This window comes from Thalassophryne amazonica, chromosome 18 (assembly GCF_902500255.1).
Source record: "Thalassophryne amazonica chromosome 18, fThaAma1.1, whole genome shotgun sequence".
NCBI lineage: Eukaryota > Metazoa > Chordata > Actinopteri > Batrachoidiformes > Batrachoididae > Thalassophryne > Thalassophryne amazonica.
Window position 1 is genome coordinate 69766005 of NC_047120.1, and position 14837 is coordinate 69780841.

Genomic DNA, 14837 nt, shown 5'->3' on the forward strand with positions numbered 1-14837 from the left:
GAGTCAGACTGAGAAACATACTTGGCTGCATGTTACAATATATGTTAAGGCTCCATGGGAATAATTAGGGCCCGAGTAGGCAACGTCCTACGAGGACCCTATTGTAATTGCACTGTTTATTATTATTATTATTATTATTATTATTATTCTCACTTTTGAAATCGAAATTTCGGCCTCTTCCCATGCTCAAAAACTCACCAAACTTTCCAAAGTTGTCCAGCCGGATCCGAAATTCGATATTTTGGGGGCGTCGCACATGGTCGCAGAAAAATCCCCTAGAAATTTTCAAACACCCCTCCTCATTGGAAGTCGGCCATTTTGATTTTAAGTTTCGATTTTGAGCAAATTTTTGCCATTTTTGGCCATTTCCACTACTTACATTTGAACGAACTCGTCCTAGGGATTTCATCCGATTGTCTTCAAATTTTGTCAAAATCATCACAACACAATGCTGATCAAAAGTTATCAAAAGATTCTAATTAAGTCAAAAGGCGTGGCTGGTAGGGGTCGTCAAACTTTGGCGAGCGTTTCGGAGCACGTCATTTCAATTCGAACGGCTGTCACGCCCACATACTTCATCGTAGATCCTTCAAACTTGCTGGACATGATGAGGGCTCCGCCATGAACGTCTACATATCTTAAGTTCCCACCTGCGCCATAGCGCCCCCCACTGGTGGCGGGAAATGTCCTATTTTTACTTTAAGAGGTCCTGATGTCACATACTTAACCCAATCAACTTCATTCCACTTCTAAACATGCAGAACAAATTGGTAAACATAGGCGATGAACGCCGTGAAGTTACGAGTAATGGCGTCCGTGTAGCGGCGTGCTGAATATTGCCCATTCGCCATGAAATTACGTTCTTCCTTTTGACGGCTTTAATTTTGTCATATCATCATGAAAATTGATACACAGGTCGAGCACGACAACCTCCTACAATTCATAGGGGCCTCGCCCGTGGGCGGGGCAAAGTGCCTCAATAGCGCCCCCTTGAAAATTTCCAAAACCCCTCCCCATAGGGGTTTTTTTGGAGTAGGGAGATGAAAATTGGTACACATGTGTGACTTGCATAGACGTACAAAAAGTCTCTTGCACCAAGAGTCTACTCCAAACAGGAAGTCGGCCATTTTGCATTTTCTTCTCATTGTGAAATGATTTCCACATGTTGTATTTGAACGAACTCCTCCTAGGGATTTTGTCCAATGCACTTCAAATTTCTTTGACAGCATCCAAAGATGATACTGACCTAAAGTTATCGAAAGCTTTTCTCTATGTTGAAGGGTGTGGCCGCTATGGTGCCGCCATTTTGACCCTTTGCCATGGAACATCAAGTCATGATAACTCCTTCATGCTTTGCCTGATTGACTTGAAACTTCACATGTATGATGACAGTTGGCCCCTGAACACACCCAGCCCCTCTGTTTGTACACTGAGCGCCCCCTAGTGGATGAACAATCAACATGTCATAACTCCTTGATGCATTGTGTGATTTAAAATTTTAACTGTGTGATGAGTGTTTGCCCCTGCATGCACATGCCCACATGTGGTCACAAGGGCACCCACTGGCCTGGGTAGGCGGTTGCGCGGAACGAGGGCCCGTATATGACTGCTTGCAGTCCTAGTTATATCTATATTTTATATACTATTAATTTTCATGATTCTAATAATGACTATCATTATGATAATTATGACACTTTAGCACCAAGCCAGACTTCACCCTCATTAAGTTATGAACTAGGTCAAAGTTTTACAGTGACTAGAACAATTTTTCCACCTTCCCGTGTTTGGAGATGATCTGAACGTTTATGTTCTGGTGAGAGGAAACTCCACACAGAAAAGAAATTAACTTTGGTGGAACCAAACACAGAATCTTGCTATGAAGTAAGAGTGCAAACCACTGTGCCCTCAAACTAAATACAAAGTTAACTGAATCGTGCAAAGTAAATGAATGTAGAGCTGACAGAATACAAACTTAACTGACCACTAAGTCAGTCTAAAACTAACAGACTAACTAAATATAAATAAAACTAACAAAAACTAACAGAATATAAAGCTAACTGAATGCTCAGCCAGTCTAAAACTAACAGACTAACTAAATATAAATAAAACTAACAAAAAGCTAATAAAACATAAAGTTAACTGAACACCAAGTCAGTCTAAAACTAGCAAACTAACTAAATATAAATAGAACTAACAAAAACTAACATAATATAAAGCTAACTGAACGCTAAGTCAGTGTAAAACAGAGTAGACTAACTAAATATGAATAAAACTAACAGAAAGGTAACAGAATACAAAGCTACACTTTAGTCAGTCTAAAAGAGACTAAATATAAATAAAACTAACAAAACGCTAATAGAATATAAAGCTAACTGAACGCCAAGTCAGTCTAAAACTAGCAAACTAACTAAATATGAATAAAACTAACAAAAAGCTAATAGAACATAAAGCTAACAGAACGCTAAGTCAGTCTAAAACTAGCAAACTAACTAAATATAAATAAAACTAACAGCAACTAATAGAATATAAAGCTAACTGAACATTTTAGTCAGTGTAAAACAGACTAAATATAAATAAAACTAACAAAAACTAAGAATATAAAGATAACTGAACACTTTAGTCAGTCTAAAACAGACTAATTAAATATAAATAAAACTAACAAAAAGCTAATAGAACAAAGTTAACTGAGTGCTAAGTCAGTCTAAAACTAGCATACTAGCTAAATATAAATAAAACTAACAAAGAAATAACAGAATATAAAGCCAACTGAACACTTTAGTCAGTCTAAAAGAGACTAAATATAAATAAAACTAACAAAAAATAACATAATATAAAGCCAACTGAACACTTTAGTCAGTGTAAAACAAACAGAGTAGACTAACTAACTATGAATAAAACTAACATAAAGTTAACAGAATACAAATTTAACTAAACATTAAGTCAGTCTAAAACAAACAGAGTAATTAAATACAAATAAAACTAACAAAAAACTAATAGAACATAAAGCTATCTGAACACTAAGTAATAATGCTGCCTGATTCTATTGAACTACCCAAATATGAAGCTAATTAATCTAAAATTAACTGATTTTTAAAGCAAGCAAAATAAAAAACTACCAGAGCTTGCTTATGAAGCTCACCAAAAACAGAATCTCAAAACAACTAAACTGAAATTATGATAACTAGACATTTTTATCTAATCGGGTAAAATTTTATAGATTTCCAGAGCACAAACACAATTACAATGCAAGTAAAAGTTTGGTCAAAAGTACGGAAGATAAACACATCAGAGTTAAACCAGTTAAACATGAATCTCTGTGCACTATTTTTCTGAATACCATTAATTTTACTTACAGTAACAAGACAAGATGTCTTACCAGATTAGATCAAGATCACTGTGATGAATCTACAAGTTGATTTCTGAGTGAAATAACAGAATAAAAGTCTGTCACGTCTGCTTTAACAGCAAAACATCAGTGAAATAATGAAGTGTTGTTTGCCTCTCAACAAGCTGTTAAGCTTCTTATTGCTGTGGTTCAAAGGTTCGCTGCAGTTGCGCCACCACTCACATATGAAAACTCTCACAGTGTTAATTAACTAATTAGTAAAGCCAGTGCAAGCTGGTAGTCAGACCAACAGTTTTGCAGTGATTTAATAACTTTGATGGTGGCCGACACAATGACCAATTGACAAACTGATACTAGTTCTGACTTGTTGCAAACACACTGCATCATGAAGAAAAAAAAAACATGTTGGAAATTCAATCTAGAATCAAGCACCAAAGAAATATTCACCTGAGGACTACGAACCAAAATTTCTCAATTTCAATTTGCAAACAGTAATTCAGCCAAATATTCATGGCCAGCTCAAGATTTGACTTCTTGTACTGAAGACTGAACTTATTACACTGTTACTGAGTTGATCAACAGAAAAATAACTGTGAACCATTTCTCAGAATCCACCCCACTCCAGAACTGCCTTGAGTCCTCAGTGGCAATCACTCAGAAGTTTCCATTCAAGAGTTGGAAAAAATGAAGTGAATAAATGCATTTTGGAGTTTGGAGTGTTCTTTGGTCTAAACAAGTAATGTTGACACTCAGCCTTTAATTTTTTTTTTTTTTTTTAATTTGCGATGGGCATTTTTTCCACCTGTACAACATTCTATTAACTAAATGACAAATTACTTAATTTTAAGAACAAGGTTAACAGATTGATGGTGAAAGTAATCACGAGCTGTAGTCTTGACTGCCTCCGTGATCATTTCAGAGCAAACATGCAGAATAATCTAAATAAAAGTTGAAATTAATGAAAACAAATAAAACAACTATTTTGCTAATTGGGGACAGCTCGGTGGTTAGCGCTGCTGCCAAAACAGCAAGAAGGTCATGGAATCAATTCCCACTTGTGGCCTTTCTGTGTGGAGCTTGCATGTTCTCCCTGGGTTTGCATGGGTTTTTTCTGGTGTTGCAGTCAGAACAGTCCCCCCTTCTGATCAGTCCCCCCTGCCTTCACTGCACCTGCATCATTTCTGTGTGTCAGCAATGATTCGCTGATATGATTATATGATTTCCATATAAATTCAGCATTATTTCATAATAAAAGACGGGGGACCAATCAGAGCGCCAATCAGCGGCATGTCTGAGACTGACTCTCCGAGTCTGGCTCTCTTCCAATCAAAGGGAATAATGTTATTATTAACCATCAGATGACAAATTAAAACCTCTTAAATCATTTTAAAGTCAGTTTTAAGCAAAAACAAGGTAATAATCTGTTAATGGTAAATGGACTGCATTTATATAGCACTTTTCCATCTGAATCAGACGCTCAAAACGCTTTACAATAATGCCTCACATTCACCCCAGTGTCAGGGTGCTGCCATACAAGGCGCTCACTACACACCGGGAGCAATAGGGGATTAAGGACCTTGCCCAAGGGCCCTTAGTGATTTTCCAGTCAGGCGGGGATTTGAACCGAGGATCTTCTGGTCTCAAGCCCAACACCTTAACCACTAGACCATCACCTCCCTGTTATGACGCATGCACAGTGAAGGCAGGGGGACCAATCAGACTGTGACACCTGGTTCGTACATGTGCAGACTGGAGATTGCTCAGACTAGGGGAGTGTGGAGATCCTGACACCAGGTACTCCGGCTTCCTCCCACATCCATGCAGGCTAGTTGGATTGGAATCTTTAAATTGTCCGTAGGTTTGAGTGTGAGTGTGAATGAGTGTGTTGGTCTGCCACAGGGCCTCACGCCCTATGGCTGTTGGGATAGACTCCAGTCCTCCCGTGACTGAGGTTAGAGTGGACTTCCCTCCAGATGGATGGATTTTGCTAATTTGCTGAAATATGCCATATGAGATGTGACACACTGGCTCAGTTCTGGTACCGATTCTGACCTTGGTCTGGGATCCACATATATAAACTCATAGGGGGTCAGAATTTCCACTTAATTTTCAGCACAGTGACAGTTTTCAGCCTCATATGTCTTTAATTACATGAAGGGAAAAAAGTCTAATGAGTTAAAAAGTTGCATTTAAAACTGATATGATTTGACTATAAAAGAAAGTTATCTTATCATTGGCCAGAACTCTGGGGTAAGAGATGGTACATCCTTACTAAAGAAAAAACAACTTTCACTGTTTATGTCTTTCCAGACTTTAAAATTTGATCATTTTGTCTTTTATTTATATCACTGCAAATTTGGATTTGTGGCCTTAACAAACAAAAAATTTGCAAAATTAAACCATCTCTTGCTCAAACTGTTTTGGAGATCTACTTTATTACTATTTCTAAAAAAATTAATGACAAGAGAAGAGATCTGAAACGATTAAAAGTCGATTAAATAAACACCAGTCGTAAATGGTTCATCACTTGGGTCATCTTTCAAAGAATTATCTGAGATATACCAAATCTAGCATTTTTAATATCATTTGGGTTTTATTGTTTTATATCACGGAAAAGTAAATATTTTAGCATTTTTGGCTGTTGGTAGACAAAATGTCATTTTGGACTTTGTAATCTTGACGATTTGACAAATGAAACGTTCCAGGTGAGCTGGGATGGATCTGCTCTGGGTCGTACTGCAATGCAAGGTGAAGACAAATAAAGTTCACTGAAATTATTTCAGAAACAATCATCAATCGCTTTGTAATTGATTAAGAACTTTTGGTGAAAAAAAGTCCAACTTTTTTAATATGTTTTTTTTTTTACGTAATGTTTGCGGGTTGCAGCCCGAGATTCGAGCCTGTGTTCTTGTGGTCCAGTTGTTCATACTTAGTTGTTCATACTTACTGCACAGAGACATCACTTGTGTTTCTTCCGAAGCTGACGAAGCGTCTTTTGGTGGAATGTTCCTTTAAAGTCGGCAGTTCTTCCCGGTGAATCTTCGTCAAATTCATTCTTGATTTATGCATTTGAAAAGTGATGCTAAAGTTATTCATTTAAATCATTATTGTTATTATTTTTAAGTCTTAGCCTTTATGACGTCGGCGCGCGCTCCCTGCAGCTGCCCCGCTGCTGTTTGGCGCTGCAGATGTTTCCAGCTGTTCGAGTCGCTGCTTTCGGTTCAGCTTCGTGCTGTCAGGGTTTCAGATGACGTAGACCGTAACCGAGGCGCAGTTTGTTTCGAATCCATCAGGAACCCGTTGTGATCACAGATCAGAACCCGGTGCCCTCTCCAGCTGTGCTTCGGAGCGCGCACACTCGCCTTTACGCACAGCGCACCTTTCAAAATAAAATACTCAGTGAAGCGCACTTGGGAGCGAATGACACAGGGCAAAGAATCGATGCTTTGCATCATTCATCCACATGCAATTTGTGCACAGGAGATACGTCACAACTTTTTGATTAATCAGGGTTTGGAGAGCAAGAAATGTGGATAGGTGGGTGAGTGAGTGAGTGAGTGAGGTCATCCCAGCCAGCCAATGAGGTTAAACACTGCAGTTTTGTCTAATCTCCCATAGATGTGTCTGCCACCTGCTGGATGGTTAGTTAGTTAGCCACAAGCGTTCAGCTAACACATAATGGGTGGTTATTATCACTTACTAGTCGTGAGTTCTCTGGAGGTTAGCATTACTTTGCATGGACACTGACAGGCTAAGGCAAGTCATAATGTCATTTTTTTTAAATTCTATGGAATCACTGCACTGTTTTAGCATAGTGTGATGCTCCTGTATTGCTAGTCAGCTCGCTAATGTTTCAGTAAGATGTCTTTTAATTCACCTGTGATTAAAACATGGTTTTTAGATTTGAAAGTCTGTGTTTCTTACTAACATTATGAAATATAAGACTGAAACTGCTAAACAGATTTATGCAGAAAACTATCTGTCTGGGAGTGTATTCTACTATCTTGTTTGTTTTTTTCAGCAACCAAACAGTGTACGCCACGTTGCTGTCACTCAGGTTGGCAGTTGCCATGTCTCATTGCTCAGGTGGGTTCACGTGATAATAACGACAATTTAATTTCAGGCACTGTGCTTTATTTATTGGTCCTCCATCTATGGTTAGAAGCCCGAGCCCCCATTTCATTAGTGGCTCATGTTTGGCTGCAAACCGTAGCTGGAGGGCCAATAATCAACCATAGCACCCTCTTGGCTATGTAGTGGACACGGAAGCAATAACAGAGAACTGTGAAAAGCTCTGGCTGAAACTTGAGGTTTGTGTGCCTGTTCAACTCTGGACACGTCCTATGAGCGTTACTACGCAGCACCCATGCAGCTAACAAGCTAACAACTGCTAGCTAGGAACCACAGGGAGAACTGTCAAAAGAACTGTAAAGTAAAACAGGATTAGAGAGGCTACAAATCCTGACCAACTGGCAATTTAGTTTGTCAGATTACCTCTGAAAATGCAGCGGTTGTGTATTAAAATGACTAATTCCTAAATGTTAATGTGGTATTTTTGTTAAAACCCTTGAATTAAAGCAGAGAGAGAGAGAGAGAGAGATTCTTGGAGTTGGCGCCCCCTGGTGGTCAGAGATTTATGAAGCTTTGGATCATTTTTATGTTCACTGAACTCTTGGAGGACATCTGTTGGAGAAGTTGATGTACTGCATTAATGCGAAAGGTTCTTCTCGCAAGATTCTTTTTTCATGATAAAATTCATTAATCCACCATGTTTTGTTAATATTTATCAATTTAATACAACCCCAAATCAGGAAAAGTTGAGAAGATATGGAAAATGAACAAAAAAATTCTTATATTTACTTTGATGAATATTTCATTGCAGACACGATGAACACAAGATATTTCATGTTTGTGTGGTGAACTGCATTTCATTTGTTAATACAGATCCATTAAGACCTGCAGCACATTAAAAAAAGAAGTTAGGATGCAAAAGTATTTACCTCGTCATGTGTTGTTGTTCCTTCTCACCAGTGTATTTTGTTCTACCTGTGTATGTTGTATGGCTGGGGGGCCTGGCTGCCTTTTTATTTCTGTCTTTTGTTTTTCCTTCCAGGTGGCTTGCATTTGGGACTGAGTGGCTGTGTTGCTGAGGTTATCAGGACCTCACCCTGATCACCTGCGGCTCGTCAGGACTCACAGCTGAGGTGCATCTATATGGATTGGAACATGGTGGCATTTAAGACTGGAGTATACAGTGTGTATTTGCCAGAGACTCGACCTTGTGACCAGACGGGTGAGATCGTCGTCTCGGGAGCCATCTCATCATCAGTGGATGCAGAGAACGTCCAGGGTTTGATGCACGGTCTGTGAAAGAGGAGGGGGTGAGGTCTCACGCTCGTCAGCACACTTCCTGAGGTACGTTAGATTTTGTGACTAACATTTATACAGTCAGTAAATGTGGTGTCCCTCACACCTTTTTATACTGAGCTGTATGTTAGTCATGTATCGGCTTCCACTGCAGTGGAGTTTTGTGAACTGGATGTTCCATGCCTGCAGGTTGGGAAGCTGATTAGTAATCAAGCCAGGAAGTGTTTGCTGTTTGTACACCTTTAAGTGTTCTCTCTGTGTGTAGAGTGTGGACTCACATAATGGTTCCTTCTTTCACAGACTCGGTTTGTTGCGGCCACCTGGGGGGTGTCGGCGGGGTCCTTGGGTCCGAACAGCTTCTGGCTCCGGACCGTTAGCGCTGCTGGGAGCGCACCACGCCAGACCGCACTTTCTTTTGTTATGTTTTGTATCACTGTTATGTATTAAATTCAGTTAGCCTTTGTACCGTGCTCTGCTTATTTCATACTGGGTCCTTCAAACGCTGGTCGGTTCTCCGAGCTGCGTCCGACACATAACAGTGTACCTAAAACAGGTGACTTCACTAATTAACTTCTTATGTACCATCCTGAAGAGTTGAACTAATTAGAATCCACTGGTATACTGAGTGAATCCAACAAATATGTGGTCGGATTTTGTACTCACTGAAGCCGGGATTGTGCTCTTCTACTTTTTCAGAACTCTGAAGGTGTGCAGCAATACAGGGCCGTCGTTATATTTTCAAAATTCTCAACACATTCTAGGGCTGCAAGCAGGTCAGTCCAGTACCCAGACCGCTTCTTCTTCAGCATGCAAGAAGTGGTTTTGCATTGTCTTGAAAAATGCATGGAGGTCCCTGGAAAAGATGTCATCTTCTGTGTTCCTTTGTCTCGCTTCCAAAGCGAATCGGTCTTTACGCGCGAAGCCTCTGCGCGGCTTTCCATGACAAAATCTCTTGTTAAAAGTGAAATCTGCCGGAAAATGGCTGATGTCCAGCTCTTGCGATAACCAGAGAAAGAGCACACAACGGTCTCGCATCCACAGAGCCATCAGCTTAGAAATGGTCCGGTGGCTTGTGCCGTGTCATTGCAGCTCGGAGCGCGGCGCACTGAGCGTCCTTAAAGGGGTCCTTAAAGCTGTACTAACAGACCTTATTCTCTGTGAAGCCCGTAAGATTTTCACCGAAAGCCAGATACATTTTTCGAATGGTTTCCAGGTGCCAGTCTCTAACAGCTTCTGAAAAAATTCTGATGGAAAAAACCCCAAATCATTCCGCCATTTCCAGACAATGAAAATCCGATGACGGGGCGGGACCATTCCTTCCACAAGGAGTGCTCACAGGCGAATGACGTCACCGACAGGCGTGGAAAAACTCACGCATGTGCACGAGGGTTCAAGCATGTCTGACGTGAAAACATATGAATGAAATCCATATAGATTAAAAAAAAATAAAAAGGTACGATACTTTATGGACAGACCTCATATGTTGCTCTATAATTTAAATGTGCATTTCTGCATTAGTGATGCCAAAAGACAAATGTAAATTACCTTTGCCAAAGACACTGACCATGACATGTCAGACCCTGACCTTTGGACTTTCCTTTTTGTCTTTGGTCCAGAGCACACTGTTCCACTGCATGATGGTCCAACCCAGATGGCTCCGAGCCCAAAGACATCAATACCGCTTCTGGACAAGGTTAACATAAGGTTTCTCTTTTTTTTTTTTTTTTTTTTTTTTTGCACAGTAAAATTTTAAGTGGCATTTGTGAACTGTCAGGATTTATACAATTGTACATTTTTATTACAGTTTAATATTTGTTATTGTTGTTGAAATTCCACACAGAAGACATACAGAGCATCCAGAAAGTATTCACATTCACAGTGCTTCACTTTTCCACCTTTTGTTATATTACAGCCTTATTCCAAAATGGAGTAATTTCATTTTTTTCTCTCAAAATTCTACTTACAGCACCCCATAATGACAACATGAAAAAGGTTTTTTTTTTTTACTATTATTTTTGAAAATGTATTAAAAATAAAAAAACGAAGAAATCGCATGTCCATAAGTATTCACACCCTTGGCTCAATGCTTTTGAATATGATGCCACAAGCTTGGTGCACCTGTCTTTGGGCAGTTTGGTCCATTCTTCTTTGCAGCACCTTTCAAGCTCCATCAGGTTGGATGGGGAGCGTCGGTGCACAGACATTTTCAGATCTCTCCAGAGCTGTTCAGTCAGATTCAGGTCTGGGCTCTGGCTGGACCACTCAAGGACATTCACAGAGTTGTCCTGAAGCCACTCCTTTGATATCTCTGCTGTGTGCTTAGGGTCATTGTCCTGCTGAAAGATGAACCGTTGCCCCAGTCTGAGGTCAAGCGCACTCTGGAGCAGGTTTTCATCCAGGATGTCTCTGTACATTGCTGCATTCATCTTTCCCTCAATCCTGACTAGTCTCCCAGTTCCTGCTGCTGAAAAACATCCTCACAACATGATGCTGCCACCACCATGCTTCACTGTAGGGTTGGTTCCTGGTTTCCTCCAAACATGACACCAAAGAGTTCAATCTTTGTCTCATCAGACCACAGAATTTTGTTTCTCCTGGTCTGAGAGTCCTTCAGGGGCCTTTTGTCAAACTCCAGGTGGGCTGCCATGTGCCTTTTACTGAGGAGTGGCTTCCGTCTGGACACTCTACCATACAGGCCTGATTGGTGGATTGCTGCAGAGATGGTTGTCCTTCTAGAAGGTTATCCTCTCTCCACGAAGGAATGCTGGAGCTCTGACAGAGTGACAATCGGGTTCTTGTTCACTTCCCTGACTAAGGCCATGGGGAGGTGATGGTTTAGTGGTTAAAGCGTTGGGATGGAGACCAGAGGTTCAAATCCCAGACTGACCAGACAATCACTAAGGGCCCTTGGGCAAGGTCCTTAATCCCCTAGTTGCTCCCGGTGAGTAGTGGGCACCTTGTATGGCAGCACCCTCACATAGTGGTGAATGTGAGGCATGATTTGTAAAGTGCTTTGAGTGTCTTAAGCAGATGGAAAAGTGATATATTAAAATTATAAATGCAGCCCATTAACCATTTACCTTCTCTCCTGATCCCTCAGTTTAGACAGGCGGCCAGCTCTAGGAAGAGTCCTGGTGGATCTGAATTTCTTCCATTTACAGATGATGGAGGCCACTGTGCTCATTGGGACCTTCAAAGCAGCAGAAATGTTTCTGTTCCTTTCCCCAGATTTGTGTCTCTAGACAATCCTGTCTCGGAGGTCTACAGACAATTCCTCTGACTTCATGCATGGTTTGTGCTCTGACTGTCAACTGTGAGACCTTATAGGTGTGTGTCTTTCCAAATCATGTCCAATCAACAAAATTTACCCCAGGTGGACTCCAATTAAGCTGTATAAACATCTCAAGGATGATCAGTGGAAACAGGAGGCACCAGAGCTCAATTTTGAGGTTCATGGCAAAGACTGAATACTTATGGATATGTGATTTCTTAGTTGCTTTATTTTTAACAAATTTGCAAAAATCTAAAAAAAAAAAAACTTTTTTCATATTGTCATTATGGGTTATTGTGTGTTGAATGAAATGAATTTCATCTGTTTTGGAATAAAGCTGTAACATAACAAAATGTAGAGAAAGTGAAGTGCTGTGAATACTTTCTGGACGTACCGTATTACTACCATTATAAATGCCAGTGGAATCAAATACATAAACAAATAACAATAAAAAAAAACATTGACTGCTACTAGTGTTATTGTTTTTAATATCAACAAAATGATTACTTCTGCACTATGAACAGTTACCACAGATGACCAGCAGATGGAGTTACTGTGGTCTAGAAACTAGAGAGAGTGACGTCAACTCAGAACACGGCGCCATTTTGGTTCCAACTGCCCTGAACTACTGAATGAACCTTTAATGTTTTCAATATTTTTTAAAGTCGCCACATACAGCAACACATCCAGGTACAAGTACTATCAAAATAAATATAAAAATAGGTAAGCTACCAAATTTACATAAATTTACAATTTGTGATGATTTATTTAATTAATTTAAAGCCTGATTTATGCAGCTGTTGCTATGTAACTGTGTCTTACAATGACGTGTGTGACAGTTTTACAGTTCTCTGTCTCTGCATTATGATTTATTCTGGACTAATTTGACCCTCAACAAGCTTTTCTTTCTACAATCTTTCACCTCCAAATCAAAGGTAAGCTGGACATTTTCCTCTTTTACCGACATCGTGCTGTAAATGTGATGCAGATTTTTCTGATCCATTTATCAGCGTGCACACTATAAACTCTATTATAATATGATGGCAGATGAAGGATTAAAAGCAGAAAAGTGTCAAATCACAGCCTTTTGTGTTTGATTTAACATGTGCACGTCAGGCTGCAGGTCCGAGTCTGAACACTGTTTGCAAAAACTACACTGTTGGTCTTTTAATCAGGGAAATGACTCCGGTCCCACTTTCCACAAATCGGCGAGTGTCAGAGCTGAACTTAGATTTGTTCCTCTGTTACTGTGCATGTCCAGACTGCTCAGGGTTTTTAATGGAAATACATTGTGATTGAACAGGACATTTTATCTGATGTGAGCGAAAAATCTGTTATATACGGTGTTTATTACATGGAAAACAATACAAAAACTTTGGGACTTTTTTTGTCCGGTGACTGTGAACATCTGGTTTATACGATGACGGTTTAGGTGAGTTTTACTGTACATGGGACTGAATAATAAATTTACCTCTCAAAGCTTGCATGTGGGACCGGAGTCATTTCCATGATTAAAAGTCCGAAAGTTTATTTTTTTCACACCGTGCTCAGACTCAGAGCTGCAGGCTGACATGCGCGTCAGGCTGCAGGCTAACATGCGCGTCGGGTTGCAGGCTGACATGCGCGTTGGGTTGCAGCTGACATGCGCGTCGGGCTGCAGGCTAACATGCGCGTCGGGTTGCAGGCTGACATGCGCGTCGGGTTGCAGGCTGACATGCGCGTCGGGTTGCAGGCTGACATGCGCGTCGGGCTGCAGGCCAACATGTGCGTCGGGCTGCAGGCTGACATGCGCGTCGGGCTGCAGGCTGACATGCGCATCAGGTTGCAGGCTGCTGTGATTTGACACTTTGCTGCTTTCAATCCTTCATCTGTCATCATAATAATTTTTGCAGTGCGCTCGTTGATTACAAATGGATCAGAAAAGTCCGCAAATTCACAGCACGAAGTCGATAAAAGAGGAAATTGTACAGCTTACCTTTGATTTGGAGGAGATGATTGTAGAAAGAAAAGCTTGTTGAGGGTCAAATTAGTCCAGAATGAAGCATAATACAGAGACGGAGAACTTTAAAAGTGTCACACACATCATTGCATGACACAGAATTAAAAAGCAGCAACTGCATAAATCAGGCTTTAAATGAATTAAATAAATCATCATCAATCAATCAATCAATTTTTTTATATAGCGCCAAATCACAACAAACAGTTGCCCCAAGGCGCTTTATATTGTAAGGCAAGGCCATACAATAATTATGTAAAACCCCAACGGTCAAAACGACCCCCTGTGAGCAAGCACTTGGCTACAGTGGGAAGGAAAACTCCCTTTTAACAGGAAGAAACCTCCAGCAGAACCAGGCTCAGGGAGGGGCAGTCTTCTGCTGGGACTGGTTGGGGCTGAGGGAGAGAACCAGGAAAAAGACATGCTGTGGAGGGGAGCAGAGATCAATCGCTAATGATTAAATGCAGAGTGGTGCATACAGAGCAAAAAGAGAAAGAAACACTCAGTGCATCATGGGAACCCCCCAGCAGTCTACGTCTATAGCAGCATAACTAAGGGATGGTTTCAGGGTCACCTGATCCAGCCCTAACTATAAGCTTTAGCAAAAGGAAAGTTTTAAGCCTAATCTTAAAAGTAGAGAGGGTGTCTGTCTCCCTGATCTGAATTGGGAGCTGGTTCCACAGGAGAGGAGCCTGAAAGCTGAAGGCTCTGCCTCCCATTCTACTCTTACAAACCCTAGGAACTACAAGTAAGCCTGCAGTCTGAGAGCGAAGCACTCTATTGGGGTGATATGGTACTACGAGGTCCCTAAGATAAGATGGGACCTGATTATTCAAAACCTTATAAGTAAGAAGAAG

The 14837-nt window shown here is 40.6% G+C and overlaps 1 protein-coding gene across 1 annotated transcript in view; it reads right to left on the reverse strand.

Moving 5' to 3' along the window:
- si:ch211-176g6.2 (ras-associating and dilute domain-containing protein) overlaps positions 1–6667 on the reverse strand; it is a 50292-nt gene extending 43625 nt beyond the window's left edge. The window contains 1 exon segment of the mRNA XM_034194204.1: positions 6294–6667. Coding sequence (XP_034050095.1) covers positions 6294–6442 — 149 coding nt within the window. The 5' untranslated portion in view covers positions 6443–6667.
- Positions 6668–14837: the final 8170 nt, after the last annotated feature.